Source organism: Astatotilapia calliptera, chromosome 19, assembly GCF_900246225.1.
Source record: "Astatotilapia calliptera chromosome 19, fAstCal1.2, whole genome shotgun sequence".
NCBI lineage: Eukaryota > Metazoa > Chordata > Actinopteri > Cichliformes > Cichlidae > Astatotilapia > Astatotilapia calliptera.
The window spans coordinates 17,457,688-17,483,752 of record NC_039320.1 but is presented as its reverse complement, the minus strand read 5'-3'; the positions used below and the strand labels follow the sequence as shown (position 1 = coordinate 17,483,752).

At 41.1% G+C, this 26,065-nt stretch overlaps 1 protein-coding gene across 1 annotated transcript in view; it reads right to left on the bottom strand.

The window, feature by feature from the left end:
* LOC113011845 (glutamate receptor ionotropic, NMDA 3B-like) overlaps window positions 1-21,580 on the bottom strand; it is an 87,275-nt gene extending 65,695 nt beyond the window's left edge. Inside the window, exon 1 of the mRNA XM_026151632.1 lies at window positions 20,780-21,580. Within this exon, the coding sequence (XP_026007417.1) occupies window positions 20,780-21,313 (534 nt within the window). The 5' untranslated portion in view covers window positions 21,314-21,580. The remainder of the gene's footprint in view (window positions 1-20,779) is intronic.
* Window positions 21,581-26,065: the final 4,485 nt, after the last annotated feature.

Sequence of the window (26,065 nt, the reverse complement as noted above, 5' to 3'; positions counted from 1 at the left end):
AAGCAGCTCTACTTTGTGCCAGCTCTTCTGATTTACAGAAAAGAGTGGTTGTGGTGAGTAGAGCCTTTTCAGAAAAGTTTTTCTTCTTTTTAACTGCATTTTAATCCAGGAATCACATTCAAGCTTTGTCACGTTCGCCCTATTTCTCAATTTGCCTCTTTCACGCCACTTCCACTTTGCTTAAGAAGATCCTTACACTTTACTCCCAACACATTTTTTCCAAGCAGTAACAGTCCAATTCAAACTTGTATCCATGACCACAAGAGTTGTACACCTACTGCTTTACTGAAGCATGAGCAAATCGATCCACGGGGGTGTTTATGGTTCTAGGACTGGCATGGGATCCTTTCAGAGTGTGTGAAATGTTTGGAAGTGAGTATAAAAGCAATAGAATCAGGACCTCTGATTCCTTTTCTGTTTGGTTATCGAACACTGAGTTTGGGGGCACCACAGGGAGCATAATCTACTTTTTGTTTTTATGAGTTGGGGTGACCAACTTGTCTGTTACCAAACAAACCTGCACAACACTAGAGAACGGAGATTTGGCAAAAGCATGAGCATCACAGACAAAATTTCTTTGGATGCAACTTCAAAAGCCCTTCTTCTGGTTTATTTACTTTACTTTACTTCTGTGACTCTGTTTTTTTCTAGTATCATTGGTTTGCAGCATAGCATAGCTACAAACTGAGCAGCTGTCCTTTTTTATCCTTGATCAAATACACAAAGGTTTTAAGAAAAATGACCAAAACCACCACCCGAGGAAATTCCACCCCATGAAACATTAATCTAATAATGCTGAATTATTTTACAAACTGGCAGTAAAACACACAGACAATCAGTCAATCAAAATTAGGACTGAGTGGCCATAAAAGAAGAAAAAATCTATTTAAATTAAAACCAAATTATTCCTTTATTTTAATATGTTTCTTAAAAATTAATCTACAATCACAATATTAGATAGTTAAAAACAACAGCTCCACTAAATCAACAAATCAATATGGCCAACTTGGGGCACTGAAGAGTGCCCGGGGCTGCTACCCACTACTCACTAAACGGATCTCACTGCAAATCTTACTGGTGCACTTTATTTTTGTGTCCTGGAGTTCTTACTGACATGCATAAGTGTAAAGAGGGGACCTTATCAAAAGTGCCTAGCCTAGTAACAAGCTGATGTTGCACCATACAAAAAGGAAAAACTAAAAAACATCAGATTGCTAACTCTAAAGCATACAAATTAACAAGACAGGGCAACTCAGTTAAAATGCAGAACATAAAAAGGTGGACATGTGATTAACGCATTAAACACAGTCCGGCTAAAATTATCATTAGGAAATATAAGAGACAACCCATGAAAAGCAGAAAAATCCTTGTTATCCAGGGTTTGCACTACTTTAGCACCCTAAGAGAGCCTATCCCAGCTCTCTTAGGGTGAGAGGCAGGGTAACACATACAGACAGACAACCATTCGCACTCACATTCACACCTATGGGCAACTTAGAATGAACCTATTCCCACTAACGGCATGTCATTGGACTGTGGGAGCAAGCCGGAGTACCTGGAGAGAACCCACAAAGACACGGGGAGAACATGCTCCACACAGAAAGACTCTGGCCTGATGGTGGAACTGAACTCAGGACCTTCTTGCTGTGAGGCAAGAAGGTCCTGAGTGCTGCCTCGAGGCAAAACAGTGTGAATCTATTCACTGTCAGGTAATAGACAGCATTTCTTTCTGTACAATGCTGATGGGCCAGCTGAAACCAAGCCTATCCTAAAACCAAACGACAGTGGTATATGAGTCCCTAAATCCAAACCTGTAAATGAATTAATACGTTTATCATCATTCATTTGTCAGCCAAAAGCAGAGTCGGAGTTGACTTAATATAATATGTGATACACAACAGTTTTAAAATATTTATAATATATATGTCAGGCAATGCTGGAGCGATGAGAGAGAGAGAGGGGAAGGTGTTTTTTAAAATTCATTCCAAAACACCACTGCAGATAACATTCATCAATCCCGCAATCACAATAGAGAATTTCTGCCTAAGTGAACGTCTGGTGGACGGCTTTTACAAGCCAGTGAGAAGGTGGCAGCTGACTAAAAATAGCCCTGCAGCAGGGTCTCATAAATGGGAAGGAGAAACAGTAAAGGGGAACAAAACGAAAAACACACACACACACACACCCAAGTGGTGATTTCATTTCCCTACCTGTCATATCACGGCTAAATAACTCTGGTCAGGGTATTACAAGCGCTGGGCTCGATGGCTCTGAACAGCAGTCCCATACAGGTGGGAAATGAGTAGGAGGAAAATAGGGGAAAGGAAAGCGATAAGCAGGAGGGAAGGGTGAGTGAGGCAAAAACAAAAAGGGAGAGTAGAGAAGATGGATAGACCGAGAAGTAGAGGTGGAGAGGGGAGAAGAAGTGAGAAAAACGATGCTGCGAAAGGAATGAGGAAATGGAGAGGAAACTGAGAGAGACGGAGAAACAGAGAGGTGAGAAGACAAGTCTTAATAAGAAAGAGAAGGATGAAAATGGGACGAGGAATCGGAATGCCCGAAGGAACAGGAGAGAGTCCTGCTGTGCGTGCTCGTGCGCGGACACACACGTAAAACACGCACACACACAGACTGAGGTAGACTCTGACAGATGGAATTACACACTCCTATAACTCTGTAACTGTAGTGGAACACACACAAAGGTGACAGTTGACTTTCTGCAGCCAGAGTTCTCTGGGCAAGGTTACATCCTCAGCAAGTTTACACATGTCTCTCTATCTCTCACCCTCACACAGACTCTGTCACACACCCACGCACAGATAGAGAGAAACAAAGGTACTCTCACTGCTTCCAGTACCATATTGTGACAAACTGCAGTGGTGTCCTGCCAAGAGAAAGACGTGTGCATGTGAGTGGTAGAAATGAGAGGTGGATGTGGAGAGCAAAAAGTGTGGGAAGGAGTAGAAGAGAGTGAGGCTCACTTAGAGGCAATGACAAAGAGAAAAAAATGAAAGTAACTGGGGTACATTTTGTATTTGTGCCCAAGCACAGCAGGGACAGGACACTATTTGCTATTAAATGACAGGGCTAGACTGACAGTCATTAAAATCTGTGCACACAGTGGGCAGTGCAGGTATTATTATACTTAAAGGTATCCCAGTCTTTGAGCCAGGATAAGAGTGCATGATCTGGGTGTATTTAGGCTTCAAGGACACTTGATTGAAGTCATAAAAATGAAAGATGACTTGTTGGAACGGAGTCACTGCGGAATCTCTCCCTTAACTTCTCTTTTCCTCCCACCCCTCCTGCCTCCACCCTTCTCTTTCCCCTCCCCTCTCCCCTCTCTCTCCTCTGCGGGCTCTTTATCCTGCCAAAACAGTGCCTTCGTCCCTCACCCTCAGAGGTAGAGGCAGGGATAATTGAAAAAGTTCTCACACTGGGAGTTTAGTAAAGGAGATAAGAGGAGAAGTTGGAGGGTGTGAAAAGTGTTAACTGCACAACAAATATACAGGATGAATGTGTTTGTTTGGTGAGAGGGAGGGAGACAAAGTAAGAAGAGCAGGAAGAAATTTTTTCTGCCTTGAGTAAAAAAAGAGGGGGAAAAAAAGTCAGTAAGCAATAAATGGAGAGTTTGTGTGTGGCAACCGGGCAAGGGAGGGAGCGAAAGAGAGAATGAAAGCATTATCTTATCTACTTTAGCCATCGCTACTGTCCACTGGCTCAGAGTATAATACCCACTTATGCAAATACATCCACATCTCTGTTCCCATGATACAGTGGAAGCCCTAACACCAGTTTAACAAAGTGTGTTTTTGTGTCAGCATGTGTGCAAATGCACCTCTTGGGTCTGTCTCTAGTTGTGTGGATTCTGTGTGTGCAGGAAACTGCCGTGCCAGAAAAGACGCCAACATCCCCTCCTCTTTCTCTCTACTCATCCCTCCAGCCATCTATCCATGCCTTGCTTCCCTTCATCCCTCATTCTCTCTTCCTGGCTCCATACAGTACTTCCCTCCCTGCTGATATCCCTCTCTCCGCTTTCCTTCCATCTTTTTTCTTTCCAGCCCCCTCTCTCTCTGCTTTCTTCTTCTCCTCCTCTCCCATTCCCTCCTTCTGTAACTGTCTTTTTTCTTTTCATGGCCACCTCAAATAGCTTTAGATCAATCAAAGGCATTCACCGGAGTTTGTTAGTGAGCCTCTTTTGTGAGAGAAAGAAGCCATGGACCCAAGGGTCTGTTGCCCTCATAATTAAATAGCTAGAGGACTGAATGTTTTCCCTCTGGAGGACCTCCTGCACTCACCGCTGACAATCTACTTCAGAGCGATTTGTGCTGCTGTAAAACTAATCACTTAGGCTTGTACAATCCCAGGCATGCTATAGAGAGAAACCAGCAATATTATTAGGTTTTGGAAATGTCCACTGTTAATAAAAGCTCTTGGAGAAGCAACTGATGCTAGTTTGAAAGCAGGGTTAAACCTCTGGTAGGCTGGAAAGTGGATATAGGTATCAACAGTCAGTGGGATGGACAGCTCTGGGTCCAGAAACTGTCAATCACAAACTGATTTACGTAAAGCTGGAAAATAAGTTGTGTGTGTTGCAATCAATATCTCATTCTTTAAGTGCCACCAAGGAACAAGAATTGACCAGCATTTCTTTTAGTGTATGGCCTGCTGTACGTATATATCCACAAATATGTGCACTGACTTTGTTGTTGAAGCAGAAAGGAGCCAGGTGAAATCACATTTGTTCAAAACTCTGAGCTGAAATTAATTGTTAAATGTGAATACTTTTGAATCGTTCATGGAATACATTTGGCTTTCAACAATTGTAACCAAGTTAGAAATAACATTATCAGCAGTGGATCAAATTAGTATGTGAAAGCTGTCACTTGTAGTGACAAACCGAAAGAGAATTGTCACTCAAATCTATTCTCGTTTGATGCTCATTCTCACGGAGCATCAAATACTGGTGTTTTTTAAAAACTGCTGTGTCACAGATATGTGCATGCAACACACTGGGTTATTGCAATATTAGATCTCTGCTCCTCTTGGCGGTCACTCATGAAAAAGAGATTTTTAATCTCAATGAGAGTTTTACCTGGACATAGTGATAAGATAACTGACCAACCAGGAACCATAATCTGTGATTTCTAGCGAAATGTCTATTTCATTCATGCGCAACATGCACACAGCAACTCAGGTGTACACTCACAACCACATGAGAACACGTCATTAATGTGGAAGCTCTTTGTTGTTAATGAAGACTCGAACACTGTGAAAATGTTTGTAACAGCAAATGTAATTAGACACTTAACTCACCCTCACCAGGTTTAACATGTAGATTTTAATAAAAGCTAACAAAAGTAAAGTGGCTAAAGCTAAAGCTGTGGAGACAAGTGATAAAGAGAAAAGGATTGATGTCCTTTATCTGGTGAAAATTTAATTTATAAAAATTAAAATTATGCAAGTACATGACATTTATTTAGTTATATCATTTTGTAATATAATTTGTTGCACCTTTTCTTGTTTGGTAAGGTAAAACGTGTCAGGTAAATGTGGGTGTACAAGAACTCATATTCAGGGAATTATTTGTACTTCTTTCCTGTAGCAGAGCTCTTTATTATCCAGTGAAAGGACATCTGGTACCTGAGATTTTGGCTAAAATTGTAAGGTTTAATTATTTTTGTAATTTGTATTATGAAAAAAATATTTTACATTGAAGAAACAATGTTTTTCTCCGTATATGCTGCACGTTAGAGTTTTTAAAAAGAAAATCAGAATCAGGAAAAAATAAATATCAGCAGGGTACACTTCAGCCATGAATATTGCAATCGGTGATAAATAAAGGATAGATGGATCTCTCATTTCCACTTAATAATAATGGATTGGATTTATATAGCGCTTTTCAAGGCACTTTACAATACCACTATTCATTCACACACTGGTGGAGGCAAGCTACAGTTGTAGCCACAGCTGCCCTTGGGCAGACTGACAGAAGCGACGCTGCCATATCGCGCCATCGGCCCCTCTGGCCAACACCAGTAGGCAAGTAGGGTAAAGTGTCTTGCCCAAGGACACAACGACCAGGACAGAGAGCCCAGGGATCGAACCGGCGACCTTCCGGTTACAGATGCGAGTCCCAACCCCCTGAGCCACGGTCGCCCACTTGCTATGAATATACAGTGGCTTGCAAAAGTATTCGGCCCCCTTGAATTTTTCCACATTTTGTCACATTACAGCCACAAACATGAATCTATTTTATTGGAATTCCATGTGAAAGACCAACACAAAGTGGTGTACACATGAGAAGTGGAATGAAAATCATACATGATTCCAAACATTTTTTACAGAAAAATAACTGAAAAGTGGGGTGTGCATAATTATTCAGCCCCTTTTGGTCTGAGTGCAGTCAGTTGCCCATAGACATTGCCTGATGAGTGCTAATGACTAAATAGAGTGCACTAAATTTGCACTAAACTCATAGTGCAAATGATGGATGGCTGTTCCCTCCATGGTGCTGTGTGTTATGTAATGTCAGTACAAATACAGCTGCTCTGTGACGGCCTCAGAGGTTGTCTAAGAGAATATTGAGAGCAACAACACCATGAAGTCCAAAGAACACAGCAGACAGGTCAGGGATAAAGTTATTGAGAAATTTAAAGCAGGCTTAGGCTACAAAAAGATTTCACTGCACAAAGTTGGCCTTTATGGAAGAGTGGCAAGAAGAAAGCCATTGTTAGCAGAAAACCATAAGAAGTCCCGTTTGCAGTTTGCCACAAGCCATGTGGGGGACACAGCAAACATGTGGAAGAAGGCGCTCTGGTCAGATGAGACCAAAATGGAACTTTTTGGCCAAAATGCAAAACGCTATGTGTGGTGGAAAACTAACACTGCACATCGCTCTGAACACACCATCCCCACTGTCAAATATGGTGGTGGCAGCATCATGCTCTGGGGGTGCTTCTCTTCAGCAGGGACAGGGAAGCTGGTCAGAGTTGATGGGAAGATGGATGGAGCCAAATACAGGGCAATCTTGGAAGAAAACCTCTTGGAGTCTGCAAAAGACTTGAGACTGGGGCGGAGGTTCACCTTCCAGCAGGACAACGATCCTAAACATAAAGCCAGGGCAACAATGGAACGGTTTAAAACAAAACATATCCATGTGTTAGAATGGCCCAGTCAAAGTCCAGATCTAAATCCAATCGAGAGTCTGTGTCAAGATATGAAAACTGCTGTTCACAAACGCTGTCCATCTAATCTGACTGAGCTGGAGCTGTTTTGCACATTAGAATGGGCAAGGATTTCAGTCTCTAGATGTGCAAAGCTGGTAGAGACAGACCCTAAAAGACTGGCAGCTGTAATTGCAGCAAACGGTGGTTCTACAAAGTATTGAATCAGGGGGCTGAATAATTATACACACCCCAATTTTCAGTTATTTATTTGTAAAAAATGTTTGGAATCATGTATGATTTTCGTTCCACTTCTCACGTGTACACCACTTTGTATTAATCTTTCACGTGGAATTCCAATAAAATTGATTCATGTTTGTGGCTGTAATGTGACAAAATGTGGGGAAGTTCACGGGGGCCGAATACTTTTGCAAGCCACTGTAGATGCTTGCAAAGAACTACATTAAGAGACACCAGTAGAACACGACCAGTTCAGTAAGGAGAGGTCATATGGAAGAACTGAACATGATTTATTGAGACAGAGAAATGTATGAATGTATTTGGTGATTAGAATCCGATGACCCATCATGGCAGATCCATATCCCAGGGGTGACAGGACAGGACACCCCCTAGATGCAGAGGTGTGGTGAAGATGAAGACTGAGGCTTGGATGGAGCTCTGGGTGACTTGGTTGAGGTGGAGATGGGAGGAGGTGGGTTGCACAATTCTGAAAGGGAGAGTGACGGAGAGCACAAATTTAAACCATGCAGAGTGGAGGCTGATTGGTTCAATGAAGGCAGGCAAGAAGATGACTGGACTAGGGTAATGGTGTTAGCACTGAGACTGACAGCATGGGAACGTGGTAGTGATGTAGAGAACAGACTAGCAGCCAAAAACTTAGGAAATATCTTCCTTCCTTATTGAACTTGTGCATACACGTCATTACAATAATATGCAGGATTTATGTTTTAACACAATATATTTTAACCCACATCTTGATCTTTTCCTTAACCTAACCAAGCACAGTGTTCCCTTCATCCAATGCAGCCAGCCTAGGGGAAACACTGAAGTAGTGTTTGGTGCCCAAGCAGTGAGTGGAAGCAAGTAAAAAAGCAAGCAACAGTCACAATGAATCAGCATATGAAAACAAAATGCAAAACACTTAGGTCCTTAATAGGCTGTGAATTGCGATACCCTGGCGGGCAAACAAGTAACTTGGCATCACTCTTTAAAAGAGGACCGTTATCTCTCTGTGTCTAAGACACAGACATCACAGAGCATATCTCGCTGTATTTCCGGAACACCAGCACAAGTGACAGAACATCGGTGACATTTTAACATCCTGGAATAAGAACGCTTTGAATTTTTAGTCCCATTTAACACCAACTCTTTATTTGATAAATCTTCCTTTCCAGACGCTGAAAACAGACTCTGATTAACCCACTGTACTCCACCTCTCCATCACCAAATGCCAAGCAAATTAAATTTGGAACTACTTGTTCCAAACAAGATCAAACTACATGTATGCAAAGAGTGACTGTTAAGCTTGCATTAGTTAAAAAGCCATTAATCCAGATAAATGCTAAGTGTGATCTTTAGTGTCTGCTGGGCAACTCGGTGTTTATTTTCAGCTTGTTCCTATCTCTCTGGGTGGCTAAAAAAATCAATCTTTTCAGAAACAAAAGTAAAAGTCAGCCTTAAATCCAAAATGAACACGACATCTATAAAGGACTCACAGAAATGAACAAGTAAACATTATTATTTCAAAAGATCCAGGCAATAAAATCTGCCGAGGAAGCTCGTGTGAAACTAAAATAAAACCTGAGCTCAAACTCAACTGTTTATACGGTAAAGTGAGGACAGCGCATTCATGCCAAAGCTGACACAACAAACATTTTCACACCCAATATAACAACAAAAGACACAGGCGCACAAACAGTGCTATTGGCAGAGCTTCTGCCTTGGCAGTCAACTTGTAACCCTCTCTGTTGATGCAGCGGCGATGGTTGGATTGAGAGTGACAGAGTGGACAAGGAAGTGGAATGTACAGATCAAGCACGTACTGGTCTATCAGGCATCCTTTAACTACAGCTGAAAAGCGTGCCAATGAACTCTGCATCTGTACTATGGTGCCATTTGGAAAATTAACACTGTTAAACAAAGTCTGAGAGTGACTGCTGCGGGAATGTCCAATGCCACAATTGCTTTGCTGACTCATAAGCTATGCTTTGTTTCTTTGCGCCATAAAAGAAAAGCAAAAAACACAGATGGCAGGAAAGTGCCATTTCTCCTTTTTGATTTGCATGTAAATCCAACTATTTATTAAGCATGAGTAAAAATAAAACTCAAAACTGTAATTTCAACACTTAATCTCTCTTGCAAAATGAACCCCATTTGTCCAGCAGGAGAATTGTGGGACTTGTATTTTAAGTTTGCGAGTTTCAGAGGATTACATTTATAATGCCTTATGTAACCTTTGCCCAACTTTGCTGTTTCATAATCATTTAATTAATTTGGAAGCTGTAAGCCTGCAATTGATTATTTCGATGTATAATTTTAGATTGCTATTGATATTCAAGCACAATGAGCCTTTTGGACAAGGACAAAGTGTGACTTCTATGCCTTTCCCATTTTTTCTGTTGAAGGAGTCATTTGATGAAAGCTAATTTTCTTCTTCTGTGCACTGCACTAAAAAAGGAATTCATATTTTCAGATACTGCACTGCCTTCCTTTGCTTTTCATACCCAGCTAGGTGACAAAAGGCGACATAAAATGCTTCTACTCTGGTGAAACAGTTCAGTCGTTTCAAATGTGTTTCATTATCACACGTCGCATGCCAATCGTCCTAAATGAGACTTTACATTTTTAAAGGACAGATTTCGATCCACTCGTTCTGCGGGCATCTCAGCTAAAATTGAGATATCGCTCCTCCAGTCCAATTTAATACCTGACAAGTCCCAGTCAGCAGTAGTCAACGGCGGGCTGCCTGAAAAAGATATATCCACCCAACCATTTTGCCCAGCTGTCCTGCCTGAAAAGGATCTTTCTACCAAACCATTCCACCTGCATGCCTCAGTGCCAGTTCACTCTGGTGTCATGAGTTGGGAAAATATAAACAGTTGATTTCCAGCAAAACCTCACGGCCACTCTACTGCTGAAACAGACAGAAAAAAACAATGCCACAAGCTTCTTCTTTTTTTAAACAAAAGAAAGAAAACAAAGAACAACACAATTCAATATTTGTTCATTCCCTTTTTCTCAATTAAAAAATCTTGACTCCGTTTCCTTGCCTGAGGTACTTCACAACTTATTGATTCTGCTCAGTCTTGTACTGTTTGCCGGTGCAACAACCTTGTTACATCTCAGGGAATCTGTTTTTTATACAGCATAAAAATGTTATGACATGACAACCCAAGTGAAGTTAGTTGACTGTTCACACCTACACGCCTACACTGTTGTACCGGGAAAATATGGCACTCAGGCATAAAGTTATCAAACAAAAGTGATTTGTTTTCTTGTCATGCTATTTGTCATTTTATCTCAATAAGTGTCCAAACAGTCCACATTTTGGTCATACAATTTATCTTGAAAGGTTTTACAAATAGTAATTTTATGGTGTTCTTCAGTTGTCCCTCAACCACAACAAAGAAAATGAGCAGCTAGATGCAAGATATATGCATGCTACTACCTGAATTAGAGTGAAATATTGCACCGCTCTCTTGCGTGACTTGGCAGGAGATAAGTGCGACAGGGAAGCTGCTTTAGCGCTATCTGGAGGACGGACTGTCCTCTATAGTGAAGGACAATGAAGAAGGAAAATTGATCACATCCTATTTCTCTTCTCTCTATCGCACTTTTTTAGCTCTTTATTTCTCCATCTCTTTATTTCTTGTGGGTCATCCCATTTAAACTCACTTTGAAATTCACACATCACTTGCCTTCAATACTCGCCCTTTTAAATTTTTCCCTGCTACCTTGTATATTGTAGTGACTTGCTCTGTTGTGTCATGTCTGCATGTCTCTTCTCATCCAATAAATAGTATTTATGTGTTAGATGTTGTGCAAATGAATATCAGATCATCTTGACGTTTCCCCTGCACCTGCAGTCAGACGAGGATTTATCTGTCGTTCCGCTCTGCTCTGCTTTATGGAGCCAGCTCAAACGCAGAGGTCAATACAGAAAGCGAGAAGGTGAGAGAAACATGACTTCCCAAGAAATGACAACTGCTTGTGTGTGATGGATGGTCCCAGATACAGTTTGACTGAGGCATTCCTATCCACGCATGTGTGGGGCAGAGCTGTGGCTGCGACTGTCGTGGCGTTTGAACACTAGAGTTTATGTATTGATTTGCATCAGTAGGTCCCTGCAATCACGGGATAGGACATGCGTTTTACGGGGAGATCGTGTCAATATTAATGTAAATGTGGAATTGTGTGAGAGTTTTAGAAAAGTCCGAAGCATGTGCCGTAATTTTGCATTTGCCGCTGAAACAAGAGCCAAGTTTACATAACTTTAATTTGAGGGTGTTTTCACTCACGTCACGACATGCAGTTCACGACATGCAGTTCCGATTTATTTATTTTTGGTTGCACTTTCTAGTGCAGCTTCCAGTGATAATGTGGTAATAGGGGAACAACAAAGTGGAAACAAAAAGGCAAGAATGTGGAAATAGTAGTTTATTACCACTTAATTGCCCAAATAGATGGTGATCCCAAGTGACTACTGTGCACAAACAGTGGTTCTACCTGAGTAATATTACACTGAACTCTATGTACATGGTTAATCAGAATCAGAAAGACTTTATTTATCCCCAAGGGGCAATTAAGATACAACAGAACAGCATGACATTGAAGATAAGGACAGGGCATAAACAGACAATAAGAGTGAGATAATGAATACACAGAATATACAGTATATACACAGTTTTAAAATTAAAGTGACTGAATAATAACAGGTTAATTAATAACATTAATAACAGGTCAGAAACTGAGGGAAATGATAATTCTTCTACACTGATGCTTTGACACCATGACACATTAGAATGCTATTAAATGTTTATATATATATATATATATATATATATATATATATATATATATATATATATATATATATATATATTATCATTTTATTGTAATTACATGGTAATAACATTCTATGACCTTAGTCTTGTTCCAACCGTATTACTCCACCTTTACCATATTATTTCTAGGCTTTAATAAAGAAAAGTCCTACCACAGTTATTTACATTTTTACTACAGTCAAGCTAAAAGCAATAATCAGCAAACTTGAAATATTTGACTTTATGTCACATGAATGTAAAATATGAAAAGGTCTGCCTTTTTAATTAATTTAACAAAAAAACAATTTTCATAATATTTTAATTTCTTGAGACATACTAGTACAATTTAACCTGTATTCGTTTTTTGTTGTTTCTGCAGTCTGACCACAAACACCACAAACTGATTTGAAGAAAGCGAGCTAATGGTAGTTTGACACCGTGAACATACAGAGCACTAAACGTAGCATCCAAGTCTATTCAGGATTTGTAGTAAAACCGTTGTTTGCCCATTGGCCCAAACCAGTTTGATGGACAATCCATTATTCAAAACAATGCACTGGAATATTAGCTGTGCTGAACTGTGAACTGTGTTCACAAATATCGTTAACAAAATTTTCCACTTAAAAAATTAAAAACTAAAACCTGCAAGCTAGTTACAGGAGCCCCACTTGAGTTAGATGCTGCATTTAAAAAAGCAACACACAACCAAATGGAAAGGGCCCTTTCAAGCTCATGTTCAACCAAGGCCAATTCCCTGATTTTTGTAATTTTTAAACAAGATAATCCAGATTTATGCCTAATTTTAAATGTTCAGTTTTGGCCGTGCTCCATATACTTCTTCAGGTTTCATAAAATCCAGTTCTGTAGTTTTTCCTGTTGACAAACAGACTGACAAGCAAAAGGCAGCGATCACATACCTCAAGAAACCCTTTCAATCATGGCGGTGTACTTAAGCTGTCAGTGATCTGCTCATTCTTTTGCTGCATGCCTGCACACACCAACACAAATCCCTTCTCCCTGCTGAGATGAGTAGAGTGTTTCCTTGTGGGGAGTGGCGAGGTCAGAGTGTAGTGAACAAAAACGCTGCACAAATTCCAGATTTCCATAATCATCATTCTATTCTGTGATCTGGCTAAAGCGGTAGTAGGCTTATAGTTTTTATGGTCATGCCTCATTACATAAAGATTTTTATTCCTTTAAACAAGGCGATCAAGTTTTCCATCCACAAACATAACTGGTTTCTCTTTTTTCAGTGCTGTGACCTGCTATGCAACCATTTTCATTTTGCCCTTACTCTTATCTTTAGCATCCAAAACATACACTAAATTGGACCAAAATATAACTTTATGATATCGTTTATGTTTAGGATCCTGTGCATTGCCCTAAATCCCAGCATTTAGACTCAAATTTAAAATGCCAAAACTGGAGGAGAGCCAAATCGAGGGAAATGGTTCCATTTCTACACATGTAACTGATGTAACGAAGCATGTTTGAGTGTGTACACGAGTGCCACTGGTGCACTGTTGTATGTCTCCTTACAGACAGCTTTTCCTCTGTGGGCAGGTGGTGTTGAAACCTAACCAGATGGGCTCTAAATCATGCCTGTTTTCTTGCCAACTCCCAACATAAATATCCCAGAAGGAACACAGAAGTTACCTTGGGGTCTACCATCCTTCAATCTTCTGTCTGTGCCTCACCCGCCTCTCAAATAACTTCATCCCTGACAGCTCTTGGCTCTGTCACACTTTCTCTGACACCGCCTGGTCCCCCCTTTCCTTTTCTATCTCTAACTTACTTGCTCACTTCACTTTGCTATTTCTTTCTCAGTTTTTAATCTTTCTTTGTTTCCCACCCCACCCTGTCGGAATTGCTATCTGTCTAATTCTGTTTGGTTCTCTATCTGTTTCTCTTTCCTACTCTTTTGCTTTTATTACTTGAATTTTGTCTTACCCCTTTCTGGACATTTACCCCATTTTCTCATCTTGTGTTTGGCTAACCTGTCTCTCTGGCAGTGGCTCAGCTATGCCCCAACGCCATCTGTCAGCATCTGTTTAATCTCACATCAGCGCATGTCTTTCTCACCTTCTCTCCCCTGTCTCGCCACTGGTCTGCCTCTCCCGTCTGCTTGTCTTTCACCCCTGACCTATGCCTATGGGATCTCCTATAGGAGGTCCTAAAATGTGTGTGTGTTGTCTCCCGATGTGCCCTTATCACTGAAGCCCACCTGGCCTAGATTTGTGGTGTTCTGCCTCAGTTGCCACATAATGAAAAACTATAACACACATTCTCATGTGTGTATGCAGGCAAACAACTGCTGCACAATCGCAGGTTCTGCAGAACGGGAAAGATGGCACTAACTTTAGGTGAATGGAATAAGTTTGGGAAGTTGAATAAGTTTGCATGAGTACAATCTATATGTGCACAGTGTGTGTTCGTGTGTAAACAGAATGTGTGTGTACATGTGTGCATGTCCACGTGTGTGCACGTGTTGGAGTGAAGGTGTTTTCAATCACAGATAACTTTTAGTTATCACTCACTAATCCTCTAATGAACCAGCACAGTGTAGATAAAACTGCCTCCATCAGACTGTGCAAAGGAAGAGAAAACACAAGTCGTGGGACTGCTGTCAGCCTTCCCCAGCATTACCACTTTCCCTCCCAGCACCTCCACCCTCTCTTCTTCATTTCTTGCAACCTTTGAACTCTCCTTCCTCTGCTGATCCCTCTTCTTTTTTTCCACCCTTCACTAGTTTTTCTATTTATTCCTCTATCCCACTTCCCTCCTTTTGCTTTCCCTCCCTTTTTTCTAAATAACTACTTTCTCCCCATGCCTCATTCTTTCATTCCTGATTCTTTCCTGTTTATTTACACTAAGTTTATTCCCTTATCTCTTTACTTTCCTTGTTTTCTACCTGGTGCCTCCCTTTTTCCATAGTCACGTTCTTATTCTCTGAAATATACTTCCCTTTTTCCAAGATTCATCCTTCAAATGTTCCTTAATTTTTGCTTGATGCGTAGTTTTTTCATGCGATTTCTAATTCCGCATATTCTGTCCATTCTCATATTTCCTAGCACCTGATTACCACTTTCCCCTACTTCCATATTCTCCCATTCAACGTTTTCCCTTCTTTCTGAGTATAGAATGGACCAATTCCTGCTTTCTTTATCCCTATATACCTCCATCAGTTCCTTTATTAACTCATTATAATGAAAACCACATCTCCTTTGCTTGCTGATATATACAGCCATTCTGGTGCTTTTTGCTTCCATCCATCACTGGTCTACTTCATTTACTTTTTAGCTCCACTGAGTAACATAAAATTGTTGTGGAACTACTGGAGACATTTGTTTTACCAGAGGCAAAAACACAAGACAAACATTAGAACACTAACTTGAATGCCATAGTGAGCAGCTCAAACAAGCCCAGAGTCCTTTTGGTAATACATACTCCGCTGTTTCTGCTCTGCTCAATTAATCTGGCTCAGTCAAGACCGCGCTGAACTGTCATCATAGTACTAATAAAGAAAAAGCTTTGAGCTGTTTGCATTAAGTGGCCTGCTTGTCCCAAGCTGTCAGTTTCCCTGCAGCGCTGGCTAGGCGCAAGTTTTTGTCCCTCTCTTTCCACTCGTTTATTCCACTGTGGTTTTACGGCACAAATCCCCTCATCATCTCAAAGAAAACACTAAAGGCAGCATGGCCTTGTAAAGCCTCATTAGGCTTAATAACCTTTAGTGAGCACAGGGCAGCCTCTCTGTGCGTGCATGAATCTCATAAATGCAAGATACATTTTTTTTTGCGTGAGGCCAGTACTTGCAATTCTCTGCAGATGTGCATGCGGGAGTGCAGATGTGTGTGCGAACGCGTTTGCAGCATGTGTGTCCTCTGAGAGCAGGGCTAGCTCTGAGCCACAATGCTTCTTATTCAGCAGGGTCCCAGGATTAAAATGTAATTTCATTCAAAGTCGCAAATTGGGTTTTTTACTGTACTAATCTTCATTTTACTAAGCAGAATGAGGTATGTCATTAAAAAAAGAAGAGACTTAATGAAAGAATGTGGGATGGATGGATTGCAGAAGGGAAAGTAGTTCACCAACAGAACGATAAAGGTTGTTTCAAATCATAAACAGTAAAGACCTCATGAATAATACACTGCATTACTTTGTGGAGTGTATTGTGGTAATTACAGTTTAGGGATAGTCAGCATTTGCAGTTATGGCGTTCTGTTAATGCTGCGATTCTGTGGGACTTGAGGTTCAGCAGCTCAGTTCAGATTGAGATTTAATTATCAGCATCACTAAACACACCGGCAATGTAACAGGTGCAAGCTGGGTCAAGCAAAATATGCCTTTGTACTCATAATGCATGTATACAAGGCTAGTACAAAATAGGCTTTATGAAATAGGAATAAAACACCGTTCTTTATTGAAAGGAATATAATAATATGAGGAATGCCTTGTGGAAATAATTGAGGTAAAGGAACTACAAAGGGGAAAAATATGAATGTTAGTCAGGATTAAAGTCTGTGAAATAGACTTCTGTACATTCCACCTTATGGGGGAAAAAAATCCAAGGTTTATTTCAATGGCAACTGGGAGTAAAGTGAGCTGCAGGAACTCAGTTCCAATTGTGGAGAATGACAAATAATGGATTCACTTCATACCACCCCTCTCACCTAATCACACTCAGAAATCAGCAAAACCATTTCCTTCGGCTCTCTCCGCTAATACACTTTCAAAAAAAGAAATCATGATCTCACTAAATAATTCCTGTGATATCATCAGCAAATCCAGAATTGTTTGGTAGTACTGTGCATGAAAAAAGGCTGGCCACATTAAAAATGCATAGATGTTCTTTTCAATTATGTCTGTTGGCAAATTGCACCAACTTTTAACAAAAAAAAAAACAGAATTAAATTGTTACTATTACCAACACACCCCAACATATCCATAGAATGCCGATTTCAAACCCCATCCCATTTTATAATGGTTTAATCAAAGCTATTTTTGGACTTTTTTGCTTAAATATCAAATATGCTCAATTTCATTACTTACTTTGAATCAATGAAAAGCAACTGATGAAAAAATCAGCTTCCAAAATGCCCATAATGGCCCTAATGGGAATTAGAAGTCCATTTCCTTTTCGTTCCCCACCCCTCTCTGTCCCTTCTTCCTTGCTCCTCTCCTCCCATTCTGCATGCCATAGATGGATGAGAGAGATTTACAGTTAGGGGTCATACAGTGGTTCTAATTAGCTTAAGTAGGTTGGAAGAATAAGCACTTCCTTACTGAGACACATCACATAGTCCCAGAGCTCTTTCTGACTAAGAAGGGAGAGGAGAACGCAGACGGACAGACGACCCCTGTCTCTGGCTGTCTTTCTGTCCCCGTGTCTGTCTGTGCCCTTTCATGTCTCTGTTTCATCAGTGGTGCCAAATATTTTTCAGTCTTGTGACATGGGAATAATTGACAAAAGAGAATTTCATGTGACAATTTGTGCGACAAATTTGCATAATGATGACAACCCTTCAACCCCTCAGCATCTGGTTGGTTTGAGTTTTTTGGGCGCACTTAAAGGTAGTCAGGAAAATCTATCATCACAACCTCCAAGAAATGTCACGCATGCTACATGACGCCCCCGACGTGGAAGAGTATTTCTTTTGTTGTTGTCGTCAGATGAAACATGAAATATGGCAAATTAGCTGTCACGAAAGAAAAATAAAACTGTGCCACACACTAATTAATTTGTGAAAGACTGTATTTTCTTTCCCCTCATTGACATTTTCTTTGACCTTGAGGAAGTCTGTTTAGCCTGTGAGGAAAACAAGTCAACAAGTCGCCTTTTAGCTTTCTGTGGTGTTTTAAGATTGATGTAGTATTCTTTTGGCAGGTAAAGGGAAGAATTAGTTTTGGGTTTTTTTCTAAATGTGCATGAACCTTTCTTTCTTTCTTTCTTTCTTTCTTTCTTTCTTTCTTTCTTTCTTTCTTTCTTTCTTTCTTTCTTTCTTTCTTTCTTTCTTTCTTTCTTTCTTTCTTTCTTTCATTCTTTCTTTGTGTCTTTCTATCCCTCTCTGATGTCCAGGAAAGGTATCTGTTCACCAGAAAAACATGGGCTCAATTCCCAGTAGCCTGCAGAATTTCCACAATTTAAAAACCCCAGGAGGAAAGACTCTCTTTTGAAAAAACAAAAACCCTCCCCTTCTCATTTGGATCAATCTGTGACAGATTTTTTATTATTTTTTTGGCCAAGCCGTTTGTTTTGTCTCTGCTGTTCTCCAGCCCACCTCCCCCATCTCTGGAGCTCTCCGCCCTCCTGATGCTAGAATGTAAATAGCATCTTTAATTAGAATCATATCTTCTGATTTGGGTGTTTTCCCCCTATCAGCAGTGAAACCTGTGCACTGTTCCCTGTTTGTACAGGCTAACAATTTGCCTCCCTGTTGACCTAACCCACTCGTCATTGCCCTCTCTGTGTGTGTTTAAGATCCTGTCCCACCTCCTGCCAGCGTCCTTTAATTTCCCACATTGCTCCCTTTCTATAGAGTTGTACCCTAGGGTGTGAGAGAAAGAAAACACACTACGCTCCTTCACAGGCAATTCTCCTGAAATTCAAACTGTTTTTGGGCTGTGACTAAAGGCTATTTTATCGTCACCAAACCAACTGTATTTTTTAATGGTGAAATTATCCTGATTTTAGTCTCATAATTCAGGAAATTTGAAAATCTGACCTTTAAGATTTCTTACAGTCTCCTAAAATTGCTTGATTTGTCCACCCACAGTCCAAAATCTATGACAGTAATGAGAACACATATATAAAAACATGAAATCACAAAAGAAAAGAAGAATCACAAGAAACCAGCTATTAACTAACGAGCTAATGTTTTCAGCAGTCTACCCAATTGACATGAAAGTTCGAAAAAACAAGATCATAAAGGAGGTAGAAATGTTTTACATGAAGTAGATGCAGGGTTTTTTTTTAAATAAGTGTTTCAAAATGGCTGTATTTGTCTTTTTTTGTTTTGGAGAGCACTTATTGGTCACACGCTGTACTCAGAACTATTCTCTGGGGAGTAATTTCCACTTTCTGGTCCTTTTTTTATCTGTTAGCCATCATAAGATTGGACATTATCTTCAATAAAAAAGAAAGATTAGTCTGACACCAAGGAGAAAAAAGAGAAGCTTTTGTGTAGCATTAAACACAAAAATTAACCAAAAAAGGCTTTCATTTCACAAATGCCGCTTGAAATTATGGCTAAAAATACTGGAGCGCTACAACACAGAGAGACAAAGAAAGAGAGTGATGATGGTTGTTTGCCCTCTGACTGCTTGGCACAGTTCTATAGAAAAAAAGAACCCTGTTCTCTCTTCCAGCTCACCCCTTCTATTCCCCCCTTCATATCTCCTAAATTTCTCTCCTTTTACTCTCCTCTGCTTATCTCCCTGCTCTGCCGACACATTCATCAAGTGGTTTGACTTCTCATTCATGCAACCTTTATTGAAATAAGCAATCCATTGTTGGCAAAGAGAGGTGGCAGGACAAAGATTTTAGACTTACCCCCACCCCACATGATGGTGATAGTTAAATATGTGTGTGCAAAGTGCATGCATTCATATGTTTGTGGTGACTTAGAGATGCAGTTGGCTGCTCAGTGGGATAGAGACATTTTTATGTAGGCAAATGTGACAGAAGCTGCACTGACTGACTGGCAGTTCTGCTGGGAATACTAACATTGCACACACACATAGATCTGTGTTGTCTACCTAATTTGCACGTACACACATAAACATAGCATATATGTGATCATACTAATAGAGTGAGCCACACTTCTCCGTGACATCTGTCTATCAGTATTTCAACTGCTGGAATGGGCTCAGAAAGGTGCCAGAAGCAATCTCTAAGTACACACATCCTTTCTGGCACAAACACACACATACGCACATAGATTCACAGAGAAAAGAGCTTAGAAAGAGAGAAATTTTCACCTCGCTCGGGGGTTCAGTCCAATACCAAGTCAGAGTGACCAGATATTAAACATGCATGTTAAGGGCCTGCAGGTTCACCAGAGCTCAGTTAAAATCAGTCTGAACAGCAGACATTGCTGGAAGAAGGCAACAGTGCTAGAAGTTAAAGTCTGATACACTAAAATGTCTCTTTATTTAAAATTAATTATCCATGTAACATTATCACCATTTCTGTCTGTATTATTTTAATCATTCTTTAGTGTAACTGCTCTGATGATCACAGTTCTTTACACTGTCCATTTGCCTTTAGCCTGCCTTAAAATCTGGCTAGTAGGAAGCATTTTGCACCAACTCAGATAACAAAATCCATGCCACAGGCTAATGGGTCAGTCAATGACTTACTGGTGAATGTCAGCTCTTGGAATCAGATGAAATTATGTTAGGTCATGGCATGCTGCTAATTGAAGTGCAAGATGCTGGAAAGATGAAAGCCATGATATATACACACATAACCATTTTTCACTGTCATCTTTCAAAGATGATTGCTACAGGTGCACAGTGACGCCAGGAAAGACACACAGCGTCAATTCCTACCTTAGTCACAAGGGGTTCTGTGTCCTCCAGGATAGATACGAAGGGGATCTCCAGGAAAGAGGAGAGAAACTCCACCTGGATCAGCTCCTCCCTGGAGCGGGGAAAGGCGAGCACGGCTGACACACCCCTGACCACCAGGTCCTGGCAGGCACTACGGGACAATGACTCAGGGTCCCCTCCCGCGGGCGATCGAGCCACCATTTCCAAGCTCAGGTTGTAGGGCAGCAGAGGAGGTGGCTGAGAGGTTGTTGTGGAGGAGTCTGCCCCTCCGCCTTGATGCCGGAGGCTGGCCAGGGCGCGGTTGAGCGCGTTTTGTATCCGTGCCGGCTGTCGGGTAGGCAAGAGCGCACCGAGACGCACGGTGTGTCCTATCCGGGCGAGAATGTGGCAAGGTTGTGGGTGAGGGAAGCAGGCGTCCGGGGAGGAAGAGACGGTTAATAAGAGAAGCAGCAGGAGCGTTCTGGCAGAGAAGGAAAGGAGATGAGTTCTCCCCGGGGCGAGGCAGTAGGTCCAGAGTCCAGAAAGAGACACCATGCTGCAGCTCCGACACACAACACTGGAGGACTGGGCTCTGCTCGGCGGGAGATGGCATAGCTCCCTCTTTCTCCCGGCTCCACCGCTTTTCTCAGACTTGATGGTTCTTTTCTTTCCCCCTTTCTTCTTTGTTGATGCGCGCTGTCGACGGTGATTTGTCGGCGTTTTGACGTTTCGACTCTCACCTCTTCAAAGTTTTTATGTCAACAGTAAAAGACGCGCTTGGTGGAGGAGAGGAGAAAAGAGCGCTCACAGCTTAGTGCGGTCGCCCCGCTTCTGTCAGTCTCTGCTGGAGGAAGGCACACCAGCTGTGAAGTGTGTGTGTGAGCGTCAATCCAAGTGTGTGTGTGTGTGTGTGTGTGTGTGTGCGCGCGAGCGCGCAGAGAGCCTGCCCGCCAATAATCTAACCTCTCACGGAGCTTGCCTCTTGTTGAATTTTAATGAAAATTCGTCGGGTAACATTTTCTTCCGCTTCTTCGGGTCCCGGGGAAAATTTGCCGTTAATGTTTTCATTCAGTTTTGAAAAAACATCGGATTTGTCTTATCTGATATATATATATATATATATATATATATATATATATATATATATATATATATATATATATATATATATATATATATATATATATATTTAAATAGAGAGAGAGAGAGAGAGAGAGAGAGAGAGAGAGTATTACAATAGTATTAAGCCAGCCAGACAATCAAATACAGAAATAAGTTTGCTGCTTCTAGATGACTTAGATTTGTACAGAGAGCTATTGATGGCAAAGATCTTTCGGAAATGCACAAATTCCGAGCACAAAAAGTATTAGACTGCTGTGAGTGTCATAAAGATTGATTCGAAGCAAAAAGAGGACTGAAAGTTGTTGTTTTTTTTTTTCAAATTGAATCCTTTTTGAAAAGGTGGCCATTCATTTTCTGATGTAATATGCCACTTTTAAGCACCTCTGCAGGCCGGATCGCGATGTTCCTGCCAGGTTGGGCAACACAAAGCTAATAGCTCGCTGAAATCTCAATTTTCCTCCGGGATTTATACCCACTTCTTTCCTACCGTCCAAGTAGAACATTACCCGTTGTGTAACCACGTCTTTTCAGCACCACGGACAGCGCCAATGCCATAAAAGAGATCTACTGTGCATGCTAATATGGCTTCATGCAAGGGACAGTGCTCAGTACTCCTTTCATTCATTCTGCACTCACTTCTCTGTCCCCCGGATCTAATTTGCCATCGTTAGAGCGGAACATTCAGCAAATCTTTGTGTCCACCGGGTGAAATCTGGGCTGGTGGTGCTGTGGTTCTCATAGTCCCCGCACACCCTTTTTCTGATAATTCCCTGTTTGTCAAACACCAGTGATGCCTTTAATGTCCCGTCTCTGCTTTTCTTTCTTTCTCACTCTCTGTGGCTTTGGCATGGGGTGAAGTTGCAGGGCCGTTTCACTGTGAGGTCTGGCTTGAAAAGGTTTCCTTGGCGAACCTGCAGATAAAAGTATCACTGCCTCTCGCTGACTGTCTATCACTAACGCACACACACATATTCCCGGGATCAACAAGTCATTTCACAGCCTACTGGGTGACCTGATGTGATACCAGTGCGATTTACTGACAAATATGAGACAGTTGGGGAAAAGAGTGTTTCCTTACCTTTCCTCCTTCGCCTCATGCTCCACTTGCTCCAAATAGAGGAAAGATGAAAACCAACACTGTGGGCTTTGTTGTACGGCAGAAACCGGCAGCATTAAACTTGCATGACTCTTCACACACTCTCCCTCTGGTACCTGTTGAAGCTGGGCAGAGGAGAGGGAAAAACGCGTTTTTCCAAATATATTTCTGTTTGTTTACGTAGTGAAATGTGATAATGTTTGTCTGGAAACCGAGTTCATTATAATGTGGAAATCTGAGCGGACCAGGGTGTTGAAGCTGTTATGTAACCAAATGATATATTATCAATTTGAGCAAACATTTTTCTCTTTTCTTTGGTTTCATTTTACATTGTTACTTAGGGCTATTTGTAGTTATGTGCATTAGATAAAAAGAGAAAAAGAAATGTTAAAAATTATTTTATATTTTGATTATGTATGGCTTCTTGGCACTTATGAGACATATAACTGATGACATAAAACATGCACAGTAAATAATTTGGATAATTTAAAAAAAATCTTACAATCTTCTTGTTAGGTGTCACCAACCACAGTGGCTCATCATCCTTCATCGCACCCTATTGTTAGCACCCTAACCTCCACTGTCCTCTTATGTGGTCATTCTCTTTTCCTTCTGCCTGACAGCTCCATATTCAACATCCTTTGTCCATTAGATCCACTATCCCTCCCCTGCACATGTCCAAAACATCTCAGCCTTGCTTCTCTAACTTTGTGTCTTAATTGTTCAACCTGATCTGTCCTTCTAATTTTGCTCATTCTGGTCACTCCCAACAAAACAACTTAACACTTTCAACCCTGCCAGCTCTGCTTCCTGTCTTTTTATTAGAGCCACCATCTCCAAACTGTACATCACAGCAGGTCTCATCACCATCTTGTAAACCTTCCCTTTCACTCTTGCTGCTGTCCTTCCGTAACAAATCACCCCTGACACTCGTCTCCACCCACTCCTCTCTGCCTGGACTGCCTGTTGCTTTGACCCCAGGTGTGTAAATTCATCTTCATTCACTCACACTTGATCTACTCCTTGCAACCTTACAGTTACACCTGTCTCCCTCTCATTCACTCATGTATTCTGTCTTGCTTCTACTGACATTCCTCTTGTCTTCAGTGCATACCTCCATCTCTTAAGGCTCACTGCCACCTGCTCTTTAATCTCACTATAGATCACAGTGTTGTCTGCAAACATCACAGCCTTACCTCATCTGTCAACCTGTCCATCACTCTTATAAGCAAGAAGGGGCTCAGAGCCGAACCCCACCTTGAACTTGTTCTGTCACTCTTACTGCACACCTCACTGCTGCCTCATGTATGTCCTGCGCTATCCTCACATACTTCTCTGCCACTCCTGACTTCCTCATGCAGTACCACAGTTCCTCTCTTGGCATCCTATCAAATGCTTTCTTCAGCTCTACAAAGACACAGTGCAACTTCTTCTGACTTTCTCAATACTTCTTCATTAACACTTTCAAAGGAAACATTGCATCTGTAGTGTTCTTTCTTGGCATGAAGCCACACTGCTGCTTGCTGAGCATCACCACTCTTTGTAACGTAGCTTCAACAACTCTTTCCCATAGATTCATGGCATGGCTCATTAACTTTATCCCTCTATAACTTTATCCCTTCATCTACTTTTTGCAATGTATTGAGTACTATGATGGCATTACAACATTATAGACAATTTAAAAGTAAGAGGGAAACATAATATGCTGGGAGAAGATTTTGCCATACCATATGTAAACGAGACCAGTGATGTTCCTAGGGTTGTTTCTCACTTTGGCTGAAACACAAAAATCATAAAATGGGTCAAAATGTACAAGTGCAGTTGTATACAAGTACTATGCGCCTACTACCTTGTAAACATGCACTGGGAGACATGGCTGCCTGGTAACAATAAGAAAAACTCGATTCAACTGGGAGGTAATGAAGCTAACAAAATGCAGGCTGGCTACAAGCATAAATATGTTTTATTCTCATGAGAGTTAGTAGCAAACAACAATGTCGCACACATCCTGAATTTTAAGCTCATCTTTGCAACTGGACCAAACCACAATAAGTCATATGAGGAGGATTCCCTTTTTCAAAGCTTAAAATGTATTGTTTTGCATGTATAGTTATAAAAAAAAGTTCCAGGACAGAATTTTATATTATTATCATATAGTCTTATTAATGATGCATTGAGGAGGGTTAAATTGTTATTTACCTGGAAAAAGAGGAACTGGAGTCTCTCAACTTTAAGGGAGGGGTGGTACAAATAAATGCCCTTCCTAGTTAGGCCCATCCCATAAGTGTGGTCCTCCAGTCCTCTCCTCTGCCCTGTCAGTGTTTGTTGTTGTGCTTCTGTTTCTCTCTCTCCTCCTCACTCCTCCCCCACCTGGGGGGGGTACTCTTTTTTGCAGTTTCCCACCTTTGGCAAACACACCTGGCTGCAATTTATTCACCTGCTGCTCATCATCTTCATTTGGGCTTACTGGGTGATGTTCTTCACTGGATCGTTGTACTTATCACAGTTAGTGTAGCCTCAGCTCTCTTTGTAATTCCTGAATCCCTCATCGTGCTATGCTGATTCTCTAATGTGTGTTTCCTCTCCTATGCAGACCCTCCTGGAACCCCTCCTGTTTCCTCTCAAACCCTGTCGAGCGAGCATGAGTGTGAGTGGACATCTGTGTAGAGTGAGTTTGGATGTGTGTTCCCTTCCCTGGATTCCCTGGAGCTCTCTTTCTTCCCACCCCCACCATATTTGCTGTCTACCTGTAAATAAACTCACTTAATTGCATTATTCAGAGTCCTGTGTTTGAATCCTCCCTGTTCGATCGTGACATGATGTGTCAATCAAACACCAATAAAGCTGATGTGTATTCGTTATAGTTGTTTAAAAGTAGTTTAATCTTGGATTTGTGCCAATACTGGGATGATTTGTACATGGTCATATTGTATATGTACAACATTTTTACAGCAAGACCTTAGAATTTACTTCCTTAAACAAGCTGGGCAAAATAAATTAAATACAATACACAAACCACTCTAAAAATTTATTGAAAGACTTGCTTGATCATTCAAAAAAAGACACGAGCACAAATCCGAAACCTGAAT